The 24,886-nt window shown below is 47.2% G+C and overlaps 1 protein-coding gene across 1 annotated transcript in view; it reads right to left on the bottom strand.

The window, feature by feature from the left end:
• The window catches only part of CRHBP (corticotropin releasing hormone binding protein), a 247,407-nt gene extending 223,415 nt beyond the window's left edge, over nt 1-23,992 (bottom strand). Inside the window, exons 1-3 of the mRNA XM_069627445.1 lie at nt 23,709-23,992; nt 13,713-13,806; nt 7,204-7,361 (exon numbers count right to left, since the gene is read on the bottom strand). Coding sequence (XP_069483546.1) covers nt 7,204-7,361; nt 13,713-13,806; nt 23,709-23,789 — 333 coding nt within the window. The 5' untranslated portion in view covers nt 23,790-23,992. The remainder of the gene's footprint in view (nt 1-7,203; nt 7,362-13,712; nt 13,807-23,708) is intronic.
• Nucleotides 23,993-24,886: the final 894 nt, after the last annotated feature.

Genomic DNA, 24,886 nt, shown 5'->3' on the forward strand with positions numbered 1-24,886 from the left:
CCCTTGCGTCAATATACGCCCCCAATACAGGACAAGCCAGATTCCTGCAGAGGATAATCCCGAAAGTCATGAGCGAAGCAGAAGGCGACGTAATACTCGGGGGTGATCTGAACACGTGGATGGATCCGGAACAGGATAGACAATCAGGTTGCACCTCTACGCCCCCTCAAGCGGGCGTTGGACGCCCACCTGCCGCAGATATGATGGATGCCTACAGTCTCACCGATGCGTGGAGACATACCAATCCCAACTGTACTGGCTTTACTTTCTTCTCAGCACCGCATACTACCTTTTCCAGAATAGACTATATATACCTAACCGCAGACCTCATCACGGCAATGACTGAAGCCATTATTATCCCTTTCTCATGGTCAGACCACAATATGGTCATGGTCACCCTTGATCAAATGGCCCTTCCTCGAAGATGCTCCAAATGGCGGTGCAATGAGACTCTCTTTAAGGACCCAATTTTTTGGGAACAACTAGAGCAGGATATCCCCCAATACTTTGAGATTAACAACACAGGCAAAACTTCCATGAACACAATTTGGGAAGCTGGCAAGGCGACCTGGAGAGGTCTACTTATTAAAGAGGGAGCAGCGAAAAAAAGAGAAAGACAACTGATAGAAAATAGGCTCCGAAACGAAATTAGTCAGCTTGACCTCATGGCACAGTCAGCTGACCAAAATAGACTACAAAAGATTAAGGAGGCCAACGACAAGAGGGAGGAACTACGACAACTGGAGGCGGGTAGCATTGCGCGCATGCTTCAATGCCTGCAGCAGAAACACTATGAACATGGGGACAAAGCAGGCGCCTTACTAGCCGCAAGACTCCGAGGTCAACGCCAAGAGAGGTGGGTGCCCACGATCCGAACAGAAGGGAATTCCTGCGAACCATTTCCCCCCAGTGTCCCGGAAGCCTTTACCGACTTCTATGAGGAGTTATACACGTTATGCGCTGCTTCGCACCCAGAAGCGATAATTGAGTATATGGACAAAATACCCTTGCCCACCCTCCCGTCCGATACAGCACATACCTTGGAAGCCCCCATCACAGGAGAAGAAATTGAAGAAGCAATCAAAAGACTTCCAACAGGGAAAGCCCCCGGGAATGACGGGTACACTGCGGGGTTCTATAAGACTTTCAAAGACGCTCTTCTCCCATTCATGGTTGACCTATTTAACAACATCCTTCAATACGGTGTGGCACCCGAATCCTTTTCTGAAGCACTGATAACAGTCATCCCCAAGGAGGGTAAGGACCCAAAGCTGTGTGCCTCCTACCGTCCAATATCCCTTCTAAATATCGATGCCAAAATTTATACGAGAATCCTTACTGCAAGGATGGAGTCACACATGCCAGCAATAATCCACAATGACCAGGTGGGTTTCATCCTAGGCAGACAAGGCGCGGACTCCACCCGGAAAACCCTGCGCTTAATCCACGAGTCCCAAACATCGTTGAGCAAACCAGCGTTACTCTCAATTGATGCCGAGAAGGCGTTCAACAGAGTCGAATGGCATTTCCAGGAGGCCACGCTAAAGAAGATAGGCCTAGGCCCCACGCTCCGTCAAGGGATCAAAGCTATCTATACATACCCAAGAGCATTGGTCGCGGTGAATGCCCAATTCTCCCGTTGGTTCCCCCTCAGCAGGGGTACGAGACAGGGTTGCCCCCTCTCTGCAATACTTTTCGCGCTGTCCCTGGAGCCCCTCGCTGTAATGCTGCGAGCAGATCCTGCAGTGGAAGGGATTCAGGTGAATGGCAAAGAGTATAAGCTAGCCTTGTATGCGGACGACATTCTGCTCCATGTGTCAAACCTAACGTCTTCCATTCCACGAGCGATCCATCTGATAGAGGAATACGGCACACTCTCAGGATTCAAGATCAACAAATCCAAATCCATTCTTTTTCCACTCCATGATCCATCTCCAGAACACCAAATCGCTCTTGAGCAACTCGGGCTGATCATCGGAGGCCCAACAATGAGATACTTGGGGATTAACTTAATGCAACACCTTGACAAACTTTACGAAGCCAATTTCCCTCCGCTTCTCGAAGCCCTCAAGGCTGATCTCAAGAAATGGAAACCGCTGACAATCTCCTGGATGGGACGCCTAAACGCAATCAAAATGGTGACCCTCTCACGGTTCCTATACCCCTTTCAGGTCTTGCCCATCACAATCCCAGAGCATTTCTTCAGACAAGTCAGAAAGGCCATACTAGAATTTCTGTGGAATGGGAAGAAACTAAGAATCCCCTACGATGTTTTAATGTTACCAAAGGACCTAGGAGGAGTGGGCTTGCCAGACATAGAACGCTATTATCAATCCACACAGCTCAGAATTTTAATCCTACACCTGCGAGATAGGAAGGACCTCCAATGGGTCCAACTGGACAACAACATGTAAGCCACCGTAACTCTGGCAGAATGGCTATGGGTCCCCAGACCGAAACTTACGAGAAGACTGCGCAACCACCCGATATTGGGCACAATGTGGAACATATGGAAGAAGGGGAAAGCGATGTTGGGAGTCACCACGTGGCCTTCGCCCCTAAGCCATCTCTGGTCCCCCGGGATCAGAGATGAAATCCCGGAACACGCTAGATACCAATCTTGGTTCGATGCCGGCCTCGAGAGAGTCGGTCAGCTGTGGAGAAAAGGGAAATTCATCTCAATAACAGAACTAGAGGAAGCCCTCCAAATTCAGCCAATACCAGTCTATCTGTACCTGAGACTGAAAGGTGTTTTATCCAGAAGGGAATGGAAGGCCACCACACAGAGAGAATTAACGCCCTTTGAGACGATCCTAGACACGACTGCCACCTCCAAAGGCCTCATAGCACGAATGTACAAGGCTCTAATTACTAAAGACGGCGTGCCAAACAGCCGTCTCAAGGTAAGATGGGAAAGAGACTTCGGCAGAGAGTTCGACCAGCAGGCCTGGGACAAAATTTGTGAAACGCCATCCAAAATATCAATCGCAGCCCAGTATAAAATTACACACTACAAAATTGCTCCACAGATGGCAGTACAATCCATACAGGCTGTCCAAAATGTTCCAGACCTCCATCCTGGGATGCTGGCGACAATGTGGTATGAATGCCGACTACTGGCACATGTGGTGGACCTGCCCCAAGGTCCGCATCTACTGGCAAGAAGTCCTGGGATGGATCAAACAGCTGGACGTCATAGAGAGGGAATTGCCACCCCTCCTGATTCTTTTTGGCCTCGAGGAAGAAGATGACGAACTGATCAGGGTAAAAGGTCTAATATCCCCCCTGTTACTCGCGGCGAGAGCAGCCCTAGTGATAAAATGGAAATCCTCACACCTACATGATAAAAAGGACTGGATACAGATTGCCACAAACCTTTTACACAATGGAAAAAATAACGGCAATACTACATGACAAAGCCGCACGACAAGAGGAAGCCTGGTGTGACTTCACTGCACAATATATCTCACGCTCAACCACGGATGACTCAACACAGCAAAGAAATTAGCATCCAACTTACACCAACAATGGCGGAACGCCGAACGACCCATTGCCAACAACCCATGCCTGTCACAGACCATACTGGAGATCGATGACCTAGAGATGATTGAAGATGAATGTCACGCAGCCTACCACGAATCAAAGTAGCAATGCCTCGAAAGAAGGAGACTCGAGAACCGGGAGGCAGGGTGGGGGGAGGGGGGCGGGGCTTTCATTTTCTTCTTATTGGAACAATGAACGTTAATGTTGTTAAATATTGTTAAGGTGGACAGGAACACTTTCGTGAAATAGCTCTTAATGCATAATATGTATCCACCTGTATGTTCACATCCAATGTCAAAATTAATAAAAGTCAAGTTGAAAAAAAGAAAAAAAAACAGATCAGGAAGGAAAGGGTACCAGGGTTGCAGTAACTGTCCATGGCATGGTAGATATTTGCTTGGTAAGGTGGTTGCGGGCAGATTTGGTACACAGGGGAGAGCGTTGCAGCCCACTGTTCTTACATAGGGATGGCTGATGACTATCCAGGTTTCAGTTTAGGAAGAGCTTTGAGAAGCAGTTAGGCAGAAAGGACTTGAACGAACACTTATTGACACTTTTTTCTTGGTTTGGGTGCTTCTGCCGGGGGCTTTGCTCGCCTGGTCTTAGACCATTCCAGGGTTGAACTGGAGACCTTCAAAGCCTGAACGCCCATTAAACATTTCTGCTCGAAAGTTAAACAATTAACTCGTCTGGCTGGCGCATGCCACGGATGCTTGCGGATCGTGAAGAATGGCCTGTTGAGAGGCGCTGGGACACGTCATCCGGATGAGGTATATCTATCTCAGTCTGGGACTGAACTATTGCTACAGAACTTTTTGGGCCATAATAAGAACATTGGTACAGGTGGGGGGGTGGAGTTTGTCACAGAGAGGTGGGTCTGGGTCTCTTTCGCAGGTGGAGGAGGATCATAGGGACACTAAGATCCCCTTACGGCGGGACCGGGGAGCAGCTTTGGTCGGTGACGAAAAGGCTGCCACCTGGTAACGCCTCCCGAGAAGGGCATGGTGTGGGAGGGGACAGGGCCTCATCACGATGCGCCGCCCCTGGGGGGCGCGAGTCATGGTCCGCCTGGACCACTTGCCAGTATAAAGATGTTGAATTATGTTATCGTTATTAATTTATGTTTTATGAGGAATGTCACCAGTTTGGTGTTGGATTATGTTTTGCTGTGTAATAAAAATGTGCACGGAATCGCACCCAAAAGAGAATGGGCCTCATTCCGAGTAGCGCGCAAAGGGATATCGGGCACCGCTAAGGACATCGGTGCCGGTAATCCCTTTGCGACCTACTACGAGGTCCCTTAGCGGGTCCCGCTTTGGGCGCCTGGCTTTACCAGGCGCCCTTAGCGGGAGCCACAAGGGGGCCAGGGAGCAAATAACGGTACCGCAAATTGTGGTACCGTTATTAGCTCCCTCCCCATTCCCATTGAGCCCTATGGGGGCTCAAATAGGAATGGGGATTGCCTTTTTCAATGGGGACTTACCGGTCCCGCAAAGGTCGGACTACACCGGTAAGTCCCCATTGATCCAGGTCGGAGTCGGTACCAGTATTGGAGGCAGCCATGCTGCTTGCAGCACCAACCAATCTCGGAATGGGGCCCCATGTGTCTAGAGTGTTCACTCTTCCCCTAGGTATGTCCCCCTACAGAGCCCACACCGTACAACTCCTGCAGTGGAGTGTGTATTGATTTGTAGAAGAACCAACAGAAAGTGTCTGTGATGCTTAATACATCCGGTGGGTATCATTGTGTGATTTTCTTGTTACATACATTCTTGATGGGGGCATGTTTTGGAATAAGCGCATCACAAATGGATGTATTTAGAACATTATTTAATGATGCAAACTGGATATATAGCAGGGCCGGGTGGTAGTATGCTCATTTGATTTTAAGTAAAAACAGGTTAAAATACAAATAAATACATGTTGGATGTTGCAAATATATTGTAAGAGTATTTGTACACGAGGAAATGTTTCGGTATTTGAACTGATGTTTTTTAAAGAATTGAAGAGGCTATTATTATTTATTTGTATAGCGCCAACCTAGCTCAAGGGCAACAGAGCGCTGTACAGGTCATAGAGCAAAATATACTGGTAGCAAGAATTTACAAACTCATCAAGAAAACATTCCAAATGATCACAGTAATGGTTGCACGTGCTTTAATAAGGTCACTTTCCTTATTTGCACATTACTTGTGAGTGAATTGTTCCCTGCAGTCGTTTTCGTTGTTTTTTTTATGGGGGGTTCCTTGCCAAACCCCATCTAACCCAACCCCCACCACCTCATCCTGCCACCCACCACCCCCAATCCCATACCCCCAAACACACAACATATAATAAAAACATTGTCGAAAACGACTGCATGGAAAAATGCACGAGTATTGTGCAAGCGGCGAAAAACACGGCATACACACAGTAATACATGGATGGGCAGGTGCACAAGATAGCAGGAGTCTAGGTTACACCAATGTGTTGTTACAAGAGCCAGGTATTAAGTTCTTTCATAAATCCAAGACGACTTGGGAGCCCCTCGCCGTAATGCGCCAGAGTAGTTCATGCAAGGTGGGGATGACATGGTCAAATTTCCTAGAGGCAGTGATGAGGATGAGGCAAGCCATGGCATGTTCGGCCATTTTGAGAGGGGAAAGGCTTGCTGCCGGAGCCCTGGGATGAGTGCCTAACCCCTGTGAATATGCAAGATCATTTGCACCGGCACCAGCCTAGACAGTGGTGGCGCAGAGGAAGGGCTTGATCATGAAGAGTAGAGAGATCTAATACCAATCCATTCAAGTCTTTTTCACAATGGATTGTTGTAAGGATAGACTGATATTCATAACGAAGCCTAGGGATATTCCTGAGTGTGTGAGGGTTGAACCCATTCAAGCACATTACATCCAGCCACTTTTGAGTGGGTTACGGCTTGGAGGGGTGGCCCATGGTTCTTTGCTAGTGGGTTAAGCTTTAAGTAGGCACTTCACATCCACATTTCAATGGTTGTAAGACATGAGCGAAGGCGAGAATTATCTTGTGGGCCTTTGAGCTTTACGTAAAACTGTGTCTTTACTGTTGTCAACCACTTGGTTGAAGGCTGTGTCAGTGCTGGATTTGGGGCAGAGCCCGGATTGGAAATCCCAAAGTAGACCAAATTACTTGATTTTTATAAATAGCTGATTAGAAAATACCTTCCCAATGATTTTGCAAATAAATGGGAGGCTTGTAGTCGGCTGGTAGTTTGCTAGGTCGTCGGGGTCGAGAGTGGGTTTTTCAGAAGTGGGTTTATAAGCCCTGTTTTTAGGATGCCTGGAAAAGCATCCTCCATGAGGATACATTTCCTGGTATATTTTTTAATAATGGAGGATGGTAGGATGCTATCGATGTAAACAGTCAGTTTAAGACTGTGAGGTGTACGAGAGCTCCTTGTGTCTAGAGGGTAGAGAAGTCGGTCCAGGGTTGAACGACTATATATATTGCGGATAATTTGAAGAAAAGGATTTCTTCTGTGTAATCAATGCATAGATTTACATTGTAGTGCAAGTGGTACTGGGGAGGAAGAAACATGTATACATAATGCCTACTCATGTAAATGCTGGCACATGTTCATAATGGAAGACTATCAGAATAAAAGCAGCAGAAAAGTAATTGAGCGGGCACAAGCAGCCTTACCTTCAGGAAGTCCCCTCCGCGGCAATCAATATTGACAAAGTCATACTCAATTGTGATGAGTTCCTCTGGGTCTCCGATGAAGAATAGCGCACAGTGCAGGGAGGGCTGCTGGGCAGTGAAGGTGAACTGCCCGTCTATGCTCAGCATGTCGATGCATCCTGTGGATTGAACAGGGAGGAGGTGTCAGTTCCTGCTTCACACCTTGAACATCAATGCTTTGGAGTGAGTGCTTTGGAGTGACCACTGACAATGGTCATCAAACACCACCAAATTCCTGTCTGTGCTGCTTGCCATATCTCTGGAACATACCAATGATCTAAAAGTTAGCTATGAATCACCTTCTATCACTACCGCCTTTACACTAACTATTGTCATTACCATAGTAGTCAGTGGTATTCAAACCTTTTAAATGCCGAGCCCCCCTTGAGTAAATATATTGTTGCCAAGCACCCCCTTCAGTCAAAAGAATGCTGCTGAGCCCCCCTTGATGTAATTTCTGCTTATAGATTTTATTCATTTAATTTAATTGTTTTTTTTATAACGCCCCTAATATTGTACCTGAGTTCCGTTTCTAAGCAAGGATCCGGGATTCAAACCTCTGTTGCTCTGCGTGGTGTTGCTTTCAAGACCAGCGCATTACCCCTGTGCTACTGTACTCCCTTTTAGAAGAGACTTGTGCCCACCCGGGACACCCTTTGGGCACCCTGGTGGGGTCAGCCCCACAGTTTGAAGACAACTGCTGTAGTGGCTCAGTGCTGTCCTCTGCTCCTAGTGCTGCCTTGAAGACACTGGGACAGATTGATAACCAAGTTACTACAAGAAATTCTGACATACTACTGACTCAAACCTAGAGGGAGCTTGTTCCCTCACAAACAAGTTAACACGAATCACTCTAACATACTCCTGACTTACTGAGAGTAAGAGTTACTCATAGTAACTGGTTTGAGAATCCAATGGTCTTCTGCAAGTTTAAGAGTCTGCCCCATAATGTTTCTGTAGAGGAGCAGTTACACGCTATCTCACCAGTTCCTGCCCCCTCACTGCCGTTATACTGGAACAGTCGGAGAAGAGTAATAAATGGGACCCCCTGTATTGATTCCATACCACATCGACTGTATGAGAGACGTTATGCACTCAGACAGCCATACAGAATGTACCATCGCACTGAAGGTGTGGAAGAATGTTGCATGGAAGAATGTTATATGGAAGGATGTTGCCTGCCAAGATGTCAGAATACATCAATGAATATTATGGATGGACGTTAAAGTGAAATCTGATGAGAACAAAGTGATGTCATAGAGAAGATGTATGAATCTATGCTGAAACGATATGAAAAATACTTAGAAGTAATGATATAACTGAAACACTAAGAGTAATATTTACCTAAAGCTAAAGTAATCATGGATCTAAAGAAGATGAATTAACTTTCTGACCAATAACTGTAAATACGCAGTAACGCAAGGTAGAAGGAAAACGTATAGAAGCTTGCTAAAGAGGAGTATATAACATGGCAAGGACGACTACAGTAGGAAGATGGACACTGGCTCATGTTGAACTTAACCAAGCTACCTCAGAAACAGGCCGAGGCTGTAGAATCAGCAGACGCAAGAAAACACCTCTGTGTGCAGAGCCGATGATGATCAGTCAAGGTTGGTCCAGAGTTAAGGATGCTAATTTAAAGGATACACACAGAGCACAAAGGGAGTACGTGGATAATCTCTGAATGTGGGACATTCTTCATAGATGGAAGAAGAAGAAAACATATGTGAGAGCCAAACTGCTGGTTAATCAAAAGTATACGAAGTTCATGTGAGATAGAGTGAGCAAGTCTTTAGAGGCCAATATGAGCAATAGCACCCTGCATAATTATATCAAATAGAAGTAAATAGAAGGGTGAAATGGACAAATTCGTGGCCTCTTCACACGTGACTCAGAAGTCGAAAACAAAGGTTATTCATCAGAACCTTAAGCTAAAATAGTGGTGTGCTCAAACTCCCTTGAAGGTTACAGGACAGTGAACAGGCAACAAGGTCAACTACAAATGGAAGACTTTGGCATATACCGATGAGAGATGATGGACAAATTGGGAAAACGGGGAGTAGTCTGACAGGATTCAAGCACCTAAGTTTTGTTTCACGTACGTGCTGCTAAAAGAGCCAAATGTCCAAGGAGGGGATAGTATGCCAACCAAGCAGTGGGGTTGAGGGACAACCTAACGTGCAATGTAGCATAGACCAACCCACGTTTATTTTTTCTGCTATAATCAGTACTATACTGATTTAGAGGTAGTTCAAAGCGTGTCCCACAGATAAGGGCTAGCCAATGATGTACTCATCTTTATATGTTCTATAAGTACATATGTTCACTTAACCAATCTCTTCCATTGATAGGTTTTGTATTTTGCCACGTAGAATGACCTCATAGATTATGCATATAGGGGTATAAGACCTCCATGTAATCAAGCTGCTATGCGAGTGTACAAGCATCAGTCCGATGTCTACGAGTTCTCCCTACTTTATTAAATGACAATAAAGTAGTACTTTGCCATATTTTTTTAGTATGTCCGATTATTTGGTGTGAGATCATTATTGTAATTCTATCTAGCACAAACACACGCTTCAAGGTGCTAAAGCACATTTCCATTTTGTAGTGATCTAGGCAATGAATGTTAATGTTATCCTAGTTAATGCTACTCAATCTCTCAACATTGGAAGCATGAAAAGCTGAGCCAGCACAGCTGGGATTCAAGGCTGCGAAAAGCTGCAGGGCGAACACAGTTACGAGCGGCCAGCACTTAAATTACTGCGGTATCTCCATCCTTTAGTACACTCTGAATGGAAAGAGAGTAGTTTTTTCGGAAAACGTATACAAAAGTACAGAGATCGGTGCTGCATGAAATGTCACACATAAGAAATCAAAAGCCACACTTCAGCAAACTGCAAACAGGCGAATAGCCTGCACTCTGACAGTGCACAGACTGAGATGGCTGGCTGCACTGTTAATTCCCTTATGCGGTTGGAAGAAGGCTGCATTCTGCGTTACTTGCTTGTTGTGGTCACATCCACACTGCACAAAGCTGAATTTATTTATTTCAGCCGAGCAGTGCTCTTCACATTGTGACCTCTGAGTGTGAGGGCCCCTGAGCCAGAGGACACAGATGCGGTGCCGGGGGTAGTAGGCGCGTTGCCACCCCTGACTACCCCTAAACGAAGCCCATGTCTGGGTATTCGCTCCTCAGGCCCCTCTCCTTTCGATTTGGACCCAGAGTCTGCCATTGGCTTCAGGCCACTGACTTTCAGATGGAGAGCTCTGTGCAAACGCGTCACTGCTTTACGCTAGGACAGTGCGTGGGGTGCTCTGGGCTCTGTTATGTCCCCCTGTCCGTGTCTATGCGCCTGTGTGTTTGAGCCCCCCGCCCCCAACCCCTCCGACCTGTGAATTCGCTGCCTTCAATTACAGAAACGACTGACGTGGAAAAGAGGAGACAACGTTAAATAAAAGTAGATTGGTTAAAGAAATGTAAAGAGCTCATACGAGTCGCGAGTCATTCCCAACAGCTGTGCCCGTGATGTAATCAACTGACATTTTACACAGGCACAAAAGGAACACATCTGTGCTGGACCGTTTGTGCTGATTGCGTAATAGGGAATGCTGCAGAGAGGATGGGCCTGATTTACAAAAACATTTTACAATGGGGCAATCCCAGGGAAAAACAGCTTTGGTGATCAGGCCGTTGTGTTTTCGCAAACCTTGGCAGCAATGCACACAGCATAACCTGCCGCCAACTGACGGTGCAAATGTGATATGGAACTGATTAACAACGCGTTTTTCAATGGGAGATTGAGAGGTGTATGTGAGTTTATTAGTAGGATTGATGGTGAAGATCCTGGAAATCCATCCAAGTGCTCCGCAACTCCCACTGTCGGAATCCATCCAAGTGTGTAACATCCGCCCCCTGAAAATCCACCCAAGTACACCACTCCCCCTTCCCAGGAACCAATCCAAGTACGTCACACCTCCCCTCCCCGAAAATCAATCCAAGGGCATCACATCGACCACCCCCCCGCCAAATTTACCCAGCTGCCCACAACTTCGAACCCTGAAATCCATCCAAGTGCGTCAACCTCCCATCCCAGGAATCAATACGAGTGTGTCACACCTCCTCCCCTGAAAATCCATCTAAGTGCATCACATTTCCTACCCCTGGAATCCGTCTAAGTGCATCATATTTCCTAACCCTGAAATCCACCTGAGTGTCAGATTCCCTAACCCTGAAATCCACCTGAGTGTGTCAGATTCCCTAACCCTGAAATCCACCCGAGTGTCAGATTCCCTAACCCTGAAATCCACGTGAGTGTGTCAGATTCCCTAACCCTGAAATTCACTCGAGTGTCAGATTCCCTTACCCTGAAATCCACGTGAGTGTGTCAGATTCCCTAACCCTGAAATCCACCTGAGTGTGTCAGATTCCCTAACCCTGACATCAATCCAAGTGCATTGCAAGTCCCACCCCTGGAATCCGTCTAAGTGCGTCACATTTCCTACCCATGAAATTCATCTAACTGCGTCACCTGTGGCAGCCATGATATTTGTCTCCCCCCTAGTTGCCCTTTCTGGGTTTTACCTTATTTGTCACCGGAGCGGCCAAGATTCCTAGGCTCCTCCGGAATTTGTTAAGTTGTCTGATTTCTTAGTGCAAGCCCTGTTTCTAGCTCGGTGATGTGTTCACTGGCCTATGGGTAATCCGCAGTCGTCTTCCTCGATACCTTACAGACTCAATCAATTATCTATTGGGGAGGGTCTGGTGCATTACGCCTGTTCACTTGTTGGTCCTCAGTGGGGGTATGCCTAGGCTGAGAGTCTCCCTTCCCCGATTTTCCATCCCCCTGTTTCCCTTGAGCCTCCTTCCCTGGCCTAATCGTATCGGGCCTACCAGCTTCTCCTGTTTCTTAGTAGTCCATCGTTAGGGGGCATGGAACGGGGCATCTCTGTTTAAGGTCTATCTTACCAGTCCTATCCCTCATTCCTCTACTATTTTCGGGCTACTTTTCCTTTTTCATTACTTGGCCGGGTACGTGTGCGGGTGAGGCATAGGAGTGTACTTTTTGCATCTCTGTTTTCCTAGTTCTCCATGTGTCTGGCTTTTTATGTGTGTCTTGCTATTTGTGTCTTATTCTCTATGTGTGTCCATTTCTAGGTGTCTCACTCCCCACACTCTCACTTCGGTTTTGTTCTCACACCCTTGTTAACTCTCTGCCGAGTCTGGCCTTTGGAGCCTGCTGTGCTGAAACATCTCAGTGTGTGCAGACAAAACTTCAGCATACTCATTTACTGTTAAGTCATTACCTTTAAATGTGAGCCTGTCAGCCTAATGCAACCATCTCTCAAAGACACTCAGCAATCACAGGCCGATTTTGACCTGTTTTGGCACCATTATTGTGCATTAAAGATGGCATGCTTTGAGAACTCCCAATTTTTGCAAGCAATGCACTGTGAGATTGAATTATGAGCCAACGATCACACACTTTGTGTAAGCAGTGTATCTGGGATTGTCACATAAACTTCCAGTTTGTTGTTTATGCAATGTGTTAAAGAGCATTTGAAATATTGGAAAAGGCACTGCTAATAACAACAAAAAAATGTAAAAACGTAATTGCCCAGGATTTCCAATCCCTGCTCCATATGCAAACTCTAAAGGGACTCCTATGCATAAAAGGTGAAGCCCACATAACAAAATGGTGTTCTGCGTCTAGTGTGTGGCGAGCTGAGGAGCTGGGCCCTGCTATCCCCAGCAAATGCACCAGTAGCTTATTCATTGTATTAAGTGAAAAGTTTTCATTTTCCCCTCGCCAGATGGTCCAGTACCCGCACTCTCTTTCAGGCTTTGAGAAGTGCAGCTACTAAAAATAAGAAGTGCCGGTACTGAGGTCCAGGTAGGACCGGACCATTTAAAGCACTGCATTTGGGCATTTTTTACACAGTGCTAATTGCACTTTGCACTGGTGCAACGTTTCTGTAATTCCAGGTAAGAAGAGCCTGGGGGATGGCTCAGCGGCAACTCATTTGTCTTGGAAGCAAGACAGCACAGAGCAGCACAGGTTTGAAACTGGTTCCCCACTTAGAGACTGGTCTCCGGTGTTAGGCGCATACTAAAAGATGAATTAATTGAAAGGGACTGCTACAGAGCCTGATGTACAACACCTTATTACAGACAGGGGCGGACTGGCCTGCAGAGAACTCTGCCGATTTCCCGGTAGACCTTGGCACACTGGGCCTCTTTTGTGTGGTGTTTCCACATTTTCCCGAATGAAAAGGGTTAGGCTTGATGAAAATGTGTAATAAGGGGCGACTTTGAACATTATTTCCAGGGCCTCTTTTGGTTCTCAGTCCTCCCCTGATTACAGACACAACAAAACGGGGAGCGAAATGAACTACCAGGGTGGGCCTGGTAATATCAAGCGTCAGCAGCATCTTCTGTCTGAAATGACACGCGTGTGGGGAACACTCACTCAGAGAGCGCCTGTAGATCTGTCCCTCGGACAACTCTCTCTTCAAGTCGGGGTTAATGTGTAAAAACTCGCCGGACTCCGCCGCCTCTCGGACCTGGAAAAAATACAAACACAAAGGCAGGCTTTGAAATGCTGGGACTCAACGGAGCTGCGATCAGCCGCTGCGCCTGCGCCGCGCCTGCGCCCTGGAAGCCTGGCGGCTGCATGCACGCGCACAAGCCCTACTGTCCAGAAAGTGTCATGGAAAAGCAGCCAGGAGATCTCTAGAGGAAACCAGTGAACATGTGCTAGAGCTTCGAAGCACCCTCCCGCTTAATGTTTATGAGCCACCTGCTGGAGAATGCACTGAAGACATCTTCGCTTGTACAGCTGAAGTTATTATGTTGTGGTGGAGGCCGGGCTGATCCCGACAGTATCATATTGGCTGGAGATCTGAATGCTTAAAGATTAGTGGGTTAAATCTTTCTCCATATTCTTACAGTCTAAGACCAACAGGGCGGGTCAATGTTGTGCCACCTTTAAGCGGGAGTGTGATATGGTTATGCTTAATGGCGGCACACTCCAGAGATATTCCAGGGGGCCACACCTGGTGTTCTGGTGCTAAAAAGGCCATTATAGACTACTGTTCCCAGTAGTTAATCCTACAGATTAGGAGTCTCAACACAGTGGCCAATGAGAACAGTGATCGCCACCCTGTAATATTACAAAGACATTTGGCCACTGAAAATATAAACTTGACATCGGGTAAACAATGGAAATGACCGGACAGGGTGGTCCCAACGCAATTTGATTAAGATGAGCACATTTATGGAGGGAGCGGGTGAGTTTAATATGAGACTACTTTCGAGGAAAACTCCTGGTAAAATCGAAATATGGATTTATGAGCTTACCTCGAAAGTGGCAAGGGTTAACACTCCCTTGGCATTCCGTACCAAGAAACTGGAATCATGTAAACATTTTGATGAAGTTATTAAGGATACCAACCGTGCACTAAGATTAAAAATTAGGTGCATACTCCGCTGGTGGAAAACCAGGTGGAATGCCAGAAGCTGCTTAGAAGTGCTGAAGTCAATATTCAAATTGGCTTAGGCGAGGCAATCCATCAATACAAAATAGCCAATGGTAAAATATCCTGAAAACACTTGCTGGTGGAAAGATGACATTGATATGGGGGGCCTTGGGAGTGAATCTTGGCAACACTAGGAAAAGCCGCCTTAATCCTACACCCGTGGCTAAATGGGTGACATACATAGAAAAACCTTTAGTGACAGAGTGGATTTGGCAGAAGAACAATTGGTGTAGCCTATTATCCCATTTCAGCTTAATTATGACAAAGACGATTTAATGAAACAGAAAACGTTAGAAGGCATTGAATGGTGAAATACTAAAATCACCAAAAAAGGCCTTGGCACTGGGGGTAAAACCCATGGCAGTCACAACCCCTGAAACGTTCGCGTGTACCTGGCCCTAATGACCTAAACCAATATAGTCCTTAAAGATAAACCTGAACAATGGGCATCCTTGTTGATCATTTTGTTTAACAAGGTACGTGCTTCAGGGGTGAATCCCTGGTCCTGGCGTCGATCGTTGTTAATACCGGTGTATAAAACGGGCTGCAGGGATATGCCAGGAAACTACCACCTGTTATCTATGCTCGATGCAGCCAGGAACATGTTTAGTTTATTGCTGTTGAAAGCATTGCAAGAAAGGGCGGGTGCACAAAAGATTTTCAGGACATTTCAAACCGGTTTGAGGGCCGGATCATCTACCATACACAATGCATTATTACTGGATGCTCTTATCAGCAGAGCGGCCAATAAGAATACATACGTTCGCATTGTATGTGTTGTTTGTGGACCCGCGGCCTGCGTTTGATATGGTGGACCAAGGCAGGTTTTGGGGGAAACTTAAAAAGATGGCAAACTCCCCCCCATATTTATTGGCTGCCATTAAACAGTTTCACAAACAAATGTTTGTAGAGGTGCAGTTGGAGGGTGTAGGGGTGAGCACCCACCCTGTTCCTACTTCTTGCGGGGTTAAGCAGGGCTGTGTGCTCGCTCCGCTCCTCTTCAATTTGCACATTTTGAACCTACCAGGATATCTTGCAGGGATCAATTGTTACCCTCCCAGGTTAGGGGGAACCCATGTTGATTGGCTGTCCTACGCGGACGATATTGTGATATTTGATCGGTCTGTATAGGGTAGCCAATGGACTTATGAGTTATACTGAGCTGAACAGTTTGGTGATCAATTTTAAAAAGACGCAATTCATGTGCTATGGAAAGGGTTGTAGTGATGACAAGTCAAAAATATCTGACACAACTGAAAGATTTACATCATATAAATACTTGGGCCTTGAAATGGAAAAGGGGAATTATGTTGAAATCAAAGTCGAAAATACACATAAAGCCATATTTCAAACAATGCTTATAAAAAATGTGCAACTAACACGGCCGGCTTTAGCTATGCAGGTATTTTGAAATTATATAAGCATGGCTTTTCTCCAGCAATGCTTAACGGGCTTGAGATGGCTCATATGAGGGACTTTAAATGGCTAAAGAGGATTGAGGGTAGGTTTTGGCGAACTCTCCTGGGCCTCCCTCGCTCTGTCCCAATTGAGCTGATACGCCTAGAATTGGAGTCATCATCACTTGGCTCCCAGCTCCTGAGAAGAAGACGCACATTATTGATAACGGCCACGAAAAATGAGGCTAAGGGTAGTGAGTTCCATGAGTGGGCTAAATTATAATTGGTCCCTTGGTTGGTCTCTGAACTTTTATAAATTGATAGAGGAGCTGGCTACTTTAGCTAAGTGATGGGGCTGGAGTGCCAACTTCTCCCATTTGGAAAATTTGAAAAGATATCAGAGGCATCATGTATTGTGTTATACGTTTATGTGAAATGGTTCTTTGAACTAGTTAACACATTATATTAAATACAATTTTTAAAAAGTTAGAGCAATAGGCATAGCCACACTGTGTTAATAGGTAACCCTGTTCCCTCTTCATTGGCACATCCATCCAGGGGTGGTATGGTCCATACGGGAACACTGGAGATTCCCCAGTAGGCCTCTGCACCCTGGGCCTCTTTTGTGTGGTAACCCATTTTATTTCCAAACGTTCTCATAGGGTTGGGTTTGCTGAAAACATGTAAATATGTGACAACTTTGAAAACTATTTCTAGGGCCTCTTTTGGATCCCAGTCCCCAGGCCGCTTTTGGATCCCCTGCACCCATCCCGTGTTAATCGGCACACCCATCCCCTGTTAATAGGTCGCAAGTTGCCAACAGTTTCGTGCAGGCGCACGAGCTTCCTAAAAGGATGCCGGCTACTAATCAATCACACCTTCTCTCACGAAGAGAAGAACAGAAATGGCGGCAGAAACGGAGAGAAAAGAAAGAAACCGAGACGGGGAATAAACACGTGTAAACATACATACAATCACAAAGCATAAAAAGGGAATTCGTTTCTAAGACCTACTCTGATTTCAGAAAAGTAAAAAAAGAAAATATATTGATGTAAATTGAAAACATACAAGTGCCAGTGAGAGATTTGCACGTTCTAGAGAAAGGGTAATGGCGGGTAAAAGCCATTCAGAGTAAGTACACATTGTATAATAGTATCATGAGTGGCGGTGAAAGCCACGAAGGGCAAATGAGAGGGGTAAAGACTGCATGGAAGTGACATGGGGGTAACATTCATGAAGTGGAAATGTGAGGGGTGAAGCCTGCCTGGAAGTGACATGGGGGTAACATTCATGAAGTGGAAATGTGAGGGGTGAAGCCTGCATGGAAGTGACATGGGGGTAACATTCATGAAGGGGAAATGACAAGGGTGAAACCTGCATGGAAGTGACATGGGGGTAACATTCATGAAGGGGAAATGAGAAGGGTGAACCTGCATGGAAGTGACATGGGGGTAACATTCATGAAGGGGAAATGTGAGGGGTGAAGCCTGCATGGAAGTGAAATGGGGGCAACATTCATGAAGGGGAAATGAGAGGGGGGGGCATGCATGGAAGTGAAATGGGGTACATTTCATGAAGGGGAAATGTGAGGGGTGAAACCTGCATGGAAGTGAAATGGGCGATAACAGCCACGAAGGGGAAATGTGAGGGGGGAAGCTTGCATGGGAGTGAAATGGGGGTAACATTCATGATGGGGAAATGTGAGGGGGAAGCATGAATGTATGTGAAATGGGGTTACAATTCATGAAGGGGAAATGTGAGGGGCGAAGCATGCCTGGAAGTGAAATGAGTCGGGGTAAAAGCCTTGAAGGACAAGTGAGAGGAGCGAAGCATATATGGAAGTGAAATGGCAAATAAAAGCCATGCAGGGTAAGTGAGAAGGGTCAAGCATGTATGGAAGTGACATGGGGGTAACATTCATGAAGTGAAAATGTGAAGGGTGAACCCTGCATGGAAGTGACATGGGGGTAACATTCATGAAGTGGAAATGTGAGGGGTGAAGCCTGCATTGAAGTGACATGGGGGTAACATTCATGAAGGGGAAATGAGAAGGGTGAACCTGCATGGAAGTGACATGTGGGTAACATTCATGAAGGGGAAATGTGAGGGGTGAAGCCTGCATGGAAGTGAAATGGGGGCAACATTCATGAAGGGGAAATGAGAGGGGGGGGCATGCATGGAAGTGAAATGGGGTACATTTCATGAAGGGGAAATGTGAGGGGTGAAGCCTGCATGGAAGTGAAATGGGGGTACAATTCATGAAGGGGAAATGTGTGGGGTGAAGCCTGCATGGAAGTGAAATGGGGGTACAATTCAATAAGGGGAAATGTGAGGGGCGAAGCATGAATGGAAGTGAAAAGTGGGTACAATTCATGAAGGAGACATGTGAGGGGTGAAGCCTGCATGGAAGTGAAATGGGGGTACAATTCAATAGGGGGAAATGTGAGGGGTGAAGCATGCATGGATGTGAAATAGTGGGTACAATTCATGAAGGGGAAATGAGAGGAGCGAAGCATGCATGGAAGTGAAATGGGGGTACAATTCATGAAGAGGAAATGTGTGGGGTAAAGCCTGCATGGAAGTGAAATGGGGGTACAATTCATGAAGGGGAAATGAGATGGGCGAAGCATGCATGGAAGTGAAATGGGGGTACAATTCATGAAAAATGTGAGGGGTGAAACCTGCATGGAAGTGAAATGGGCGGTAACAGCTACGAAGAGGAAATGTGAGGAGTGGAGCATGCATGGAAGTGAAATGGGGGTACATTCATGAAGGGGAAATTTGAGGGGGAAAGCTTGCATGGGAGTGAAATGGGGGTACAATGCATGAAAAATGTGAGGGGTGAAACCTACATGGAAGTGAAATGGGCGGTAATAGCTACGAAGAGGAAATGTGAGGAGTGGAGCATGCATGGAAGTGAAATGGGGGTACATTTATGAAGGGGAAATGTGAGGGGGAAGCCTGGATGGAAGTGAAATGGGGTTACAATTCATGAAGGAGAAATGTGAGGGGTGAAGCCTGCATGGAAGTGAAATGGGGGTACAATTCAATAAGGGTAAATGTGAGGGGTGAAGCATGCATGGATGTGAAATAGTGGGTACAATTCATGAAGGGGAAATGAGAGGGGCGAAGCATGCATGGAAGTGAAATGGGGGTACAATTCATGAAGGGGAAATGTGTGAGGTGAAGCCTGCATGGAAGTGAAATGGAGGTACAATTCAATAAGGGGTAATGTGAGGGGTGAAGCATGCATGGATGTGAAATGGGGGTACAATTCATGAAGGGGAAATGTGTGGGGTGAAGCCTGCATGGAAGTGAAATGGGGGTACAATTCATGAAGGAGAAATGTGAGGGGCGAAGCATGAATGGAAGTGAAATGCGGGTACAATACATGAAGGAGAAATGTGAGGGGTGAAGCCTGCATCGAAGTGAAATGGGGGTACAATTCAATAAGGGGAAATGTGAGGGGTGAAGCATGCATGGATGTGAAATAGTGGGTACAATTCATGAAGGGGAAATGAGAGGGGCAAAGCATGCATGGAAGTGAAATGGGGGTACAATTCATGAAGGAGAAATGTGAGGGGTGAAGCCTGCATGGAAGTGAAATGGGGGTACAATTCAATAAGGGGAAATGTGAGGGGTGAAGCATGCATGGAAGTGAAATGGGGTACAATTCAATAAAGGGAAATGTGAGGGGTGAAGCATGCATGGAAGTGAAATGGGGGTACAATTCATGAAGGGGAAATGAGAGGGGCCAAGCATGCATGGAAGTGAAAGGGGGTACAATTCAATAAGGGTAAATGTGAGGGGTGAAGCATGCATGGAAGTGAAATGGGGGTACAATTCATGAAGGGGAAATGTGTGGGGTGAAGCCTGCATGGAAGTGAAATGGGGGTACAATTCAATAAGGCGAAATGTGAGGGGCGAAGCATGAATGGAAGTGAAATGCGGGTACAATTCATGAAGGAGAAATGTGAGGGGTGAAGCCTGCATGGAAGTGAAATGGGGGTACAATTCCATAAGGGGAAATGTGAGGGGTGAAGCATGCATGGATGTGAAATGGGGGTACAATTCATGAAGGGGAAATGTGTGGGGTGAAGCCTGCGTGGAAGTGAAATGGGGGTACAATTCATGAAGGGGAAATGAGAGGGGTGAAGCATGGATGGATGTGAAATGGGGGTACAATTCATGAAGGGGAAATGTGTGGGGTGAAGCCTGCATGGAAGTGAAATGGGGGTACAATTCATGAAGGGGAAATGTGTGGGGTGAAGCCTGCATGGAAGTGAAAAGGGGGTACAATTCATGAAGGGGAAATGAGAGGGGCGAAGCATGCATGGAAGTGAAATGGGGGTACAATTCATGAAGGGGAAATGTGAGGGGTGAAACCTGCATGGAAGTGAAATGGGGGTACAATTCATGAAGGGGAAATGTGAGGGGTGAAACCTGCATGGAAGTGAAATGGGCGATAACAGCCACGAAGGGGAAATGTGAGGGGGGAAGCTTGCATGGGAGTGAAATGGGGGTAACATTCATGATGGGGAAATGTGAGGGGGAAGCATGAATTTATGTGAAATGGGGTTACAATTCATGAAGGGGAAATGTGAGGGGCGAAGCATGCCTGGAAGTGAAATGAGTCGGGGTAAAAGCCTTGAAGGACAAGTGAGAGGAGCGAAGCATATATGGAAGTGAAATGGCAAATAAAAGCCATGCAGGGTAAGTGAGAGGGGTCAAGCATGTATGGAAGTGAAATAGTGAAATAGCGGGTAGAAGCCAAGTCAGAGAGGTGAAGCATGCAGGGTAGTGAACTGGCAAGTAAAATCCATGCAGGTCAAGTGAGAGGGGGAAGCATGCATGGGAGTGAAATGGGAAGTAAAATCCATGCAGGTTAAGTGAGAGGGTGAACCATACATGGATGTGAAATGGCAAATAAAAGTCAGGCTGGGCAATCGAGAGGGGTGAAGCAGGCATGGAAGTGAAATGGCAAGTAAAAGCCATGCAGGGCAATCGAGAGGGGGAAGCATGCATGGAAGTGAAGTGGCAAGTAAAAGCCATTCAGGGCAATCGAGAGGGGGGAAGCATGCATGGAAGTGAAATGTCAAGTAGAAGCCATTCAGGGCAATCGAGAGGGGAAAGCATGTATGGAAGTGAAGTGGTGAGTAAAAGCCATGCAGGGCAAGTGGAGGGGTGAAGCATGCATGGAAGTGAAATAGCAAGTAAAAGCCATACAGTGCAGGCGAGAGGGGTGAAGCATGCATGGAAGTGAAGCGGCAAGTAAAAACCATGCAGGGCAGGCGAGAGGGGTGAAGCATACATGGATGTGAAATGGCAAATAAAAGTCAGGCTGGGCAATCGAGAGGGGTGAAGCAGGCATGGAAGTGAAATGACAAGTAAAGGCCATGCAGGGCAATCGAGAGGGGGAAGCATGCATGGAAGTGAAGTGGCAAGTAAAAGCCATTCAGTGCAGGCGAGAGGGGTGAAGCATGTATGGAAGTGAAGCGGCAAGTAAAACCCATGCAGGGCAGGCGAGAGGGGTGAAGCATGCATGGAAGTGAAATAGCAAGTAAAAGCCATGCAGGGCAGGCGAGAGGGGTGAAGCATACATGGATGTGAAATGGCAAATAAAAGTCAGGCTGGGCAATCGAGAGGGGTGAAGCAGGCATGGAAGTGAAATGACAAGTAAAGGCCATGCAGGGCAATCGAGAGGGGGACGCATGCATGGAAGTGAAGTGGCAAGTAAAAGCCATACAGTGCAGGCGAGAGGGGTGAAGCATGCATGGAAGTGAAGCGGTAAGTAAAACCCATGCAGGGCAGGCGAGAGGGGTGAAGCATGCATGGAAGTGAAATAGCAAGTAAAAGCCATGCAGGGCAGGCGAGAGGGGTGAAGCATACATGGATGTGAAATGGCAAATAAAAGTCAGGCTGGGCAATCAAGAGGGGTGAAGCAGGCATGGAAGTGAAATGACAAGTAAAGGCCATGCAGGGCAATCCAGAGGGGTAAGCATGCATGGAAGTGAAGTGGCAAGTAAAAGCCATTCAGGGAAATCGAGAGGGGGAAGCATGCATGGAAGTGAAATGGTAAGTAAAGCGTAAAAGCCATTCAGGGCAATCGAGAGGGGGAAGCATGTATGGAAGTGAAGTGATGAGTAAAATCCATGGAGGGCAAGTGAGAGGGGTGAAGCATGCATGGAAGTGAAGAAGTGAGTAAAAGCCATGCAGGGCAAGTGGAGGGGTGAAGCATGCATGGAAGTGAAATAGCAAGTAAAAGCCATGCAGGGCAATCGAGAGGGGGCAGCATGCATGGAAGTGAAATAGCAAGTAAAAGCCATGCAGGGCAGGCGAGAGGGGTGAAGCATGCATCGAAGTGAAATAGCAAGTAAAAGCCATGCATGGCAGGCGAGAGGGGTGAAGCATGCATGGAAGTGAAATAGCAAGTAAAAGCCATGCAGGGCAGGCGAGAGGGGTGATGCATGCATGGAAGCGAAGTAGCAAGTAAAAGCCATGCAGGGCAATGGAGGGGGGAAGCATGCATGGAAGTGAAGTGGTGAGTAGAATCCATGTAGGGCAAGTGAGAGGGGTGAAGCATGCATGGAAGTGAAATAGCAAGTAAAAGCCATGAAGGGCAGGCGAGAGGGGTGAAGCATGCATGGAAGTGAAATAGCAAGTAAAAGCCATGAAGGGCAGGCGAGAGGGGTGAAGCACGATGGAAGTGAAAAAGCAAATAAAAGCCATGCAGGGCAGGCGAGAGGGGTGAAGCATGCACGGAAGTGAAATGGTAAGTAAAAGCCATGCAGGGCAGGCGAGAGGGGTGAAGCATGCATGGAAGTGAAGTAGTAAAAGCCATGCAGGGCAAGTGAGAGGGGGAAGCATGCATGGAAGTGAGTGGCCCATGCAAGCCATGCAGGGCAGGCGAGAGGGGTGAAGCATGCATGGAAGTGGCAAGTAAAAGCCATGCAGGGCAAGTGAGAGGGGTGAAGCATGCATGGAAGTGAAATAGCAAGTAAAAGCCATGAAGGGCAGGCGAGAGGGGTGAAGCATGCATGGAAGTGAAAAAGCAAATAAAAGCCATGCAGGGCAGGCGAGAGGGGTGAAGCATGCACGGAAGTGAAATGGCAAGTAAAAGCCATGCAGGGCAGGCGAGAGGGGTGAAGCATGCATGGAAGTGAAGTAGTAAAAGCCATGCAGGGCAAGTGAGAGGGGGAAGCATGCATGGAAGTGAGTGGCCCATGCAAGCCATGCAGGGCAGGCGAGAGGGGTGAAGCATGCATGGAAGTGAAGTGGCAAGTAAAAGCCATGCAGGGCAGGCGAGAGGGGTGAAGCATGCATGGAAGTGAAGTAGTAAAAGCCATGCAGGGCAGGCGAGAGGGGTGAAGCATACATGGAAGTGAAGTAGTAAAAGCCATGCAGGGCAAGTGAGAGGGGGAAGCATGCATGGAAGTGAAGTGGCCCATGCAAGCCATGCAGGGCAAGTGAGAGGGGGAAGCATGCATGGAAGTGAAGTGGCCCATGCAAGCCATGCTAGGTCCGGCTCACCTCTAGGTATCTGGACTCTCCCTCCAGGGCAGACACACAGATGAGGAGCAGGTGCAGCTGAAGTCTGAACGCCGGGGCCATGGTGACAGTGCCCCCCTCTCTGTGAGTCCCCGTCCTCCTTCCTGCCGTGGCTGAGCGCTGGGAGCTGCCTGTGGGGATTCGCGCCAGAGCCTTTATATAGAGGAATGGAGAGGGGAGGCTCTGGGTCCTGTCACTGATATGAACTCCGTAACCATGGGTTACCCTTATCACAGTGACAAAGTACTGTGCGCTGCTGTGACGAGGGTCCAACACACTGTCACACAATAAAGACACAAGCCAGTGACTGAGCTGTCATGTGTGTGGCATACTTAATACGCCGACGATATGGAATGCTTCTGAAACTTAGACACTACGCACGCGTTATTAGAGCCCCGGCTTCCAACACTAATACATCTGTCACAACGAAAAATAATGTGTGCGATGCTAATGCCCTCCTGTGAACAAGAGAGGACCCCGCGCCCGTGCAGCGCACATGCCAAGAGCAGACATGCAAAAGGCGCGCTCAATGACCTATCCGCGGGTACGTCAAGACCGGAAAGACTCGCGCGGGTTCTCAGGTTTATTTATCACACCTTTTATCTGCGGACAAACCCAACGTTGCGCAGCTGAAGTCCGTATCTAGACCACCCAGAAGATATTCCACGACTTTCTGCAGGAGTTATTGGCTTGGAGCTTGCGTGAGGCACAGCTCCGGTCACAGGCTGTGTGGTCCTTACTATGCTTCATAGCATTACGCGAAGGGCAGAAACATATCAATGGGCGGGACCGAGGGTGGGTAACTTTATAAAATGGTTTCGCAGGTCACTTCAGAAGCTGCCTGCACTGCGCGTGGTTCCATAGAGTGCCGTTCGCGCCGCCCCTCCCCCCCACTTTTTGAGTAAATTAGTGACTGATAGTATTTTAACACATGCAGTGCACACACAAACTGCAGGACCCTTACAGATGCAGGGCTCTCAGTGCCTTAAGTGTCAAAAGAAAATGAGCTGTGGCTCATCAAGGAGGCGTGGCTTCAGGGGAGGACACCTGTCCCCTTAGGCCACGCCCTCTTAACGACCCCTAGCTCAATGGGTTACAGGCATCCCCCCTACCTAACAGGCAGCCCTTTGCAGAGATCAACACCTTCTCTCTCGTGGAGA

The sequence above is a fragment of the Ambystoma mexicanum genome, chromosome 6p (genome assembly GCF_040938575.1).
Source record: "Ambystoma mexicanum isolate Mex_15411 chromosome 6p, UKY_AmexF1_1, whole genome shotgun sequence".
NCBI lineage: Eukaryota > Metazoa > Chordata > Amphibia > Caudata > Ambystomatidae > Ambystoma > Ambystoma mexicanum.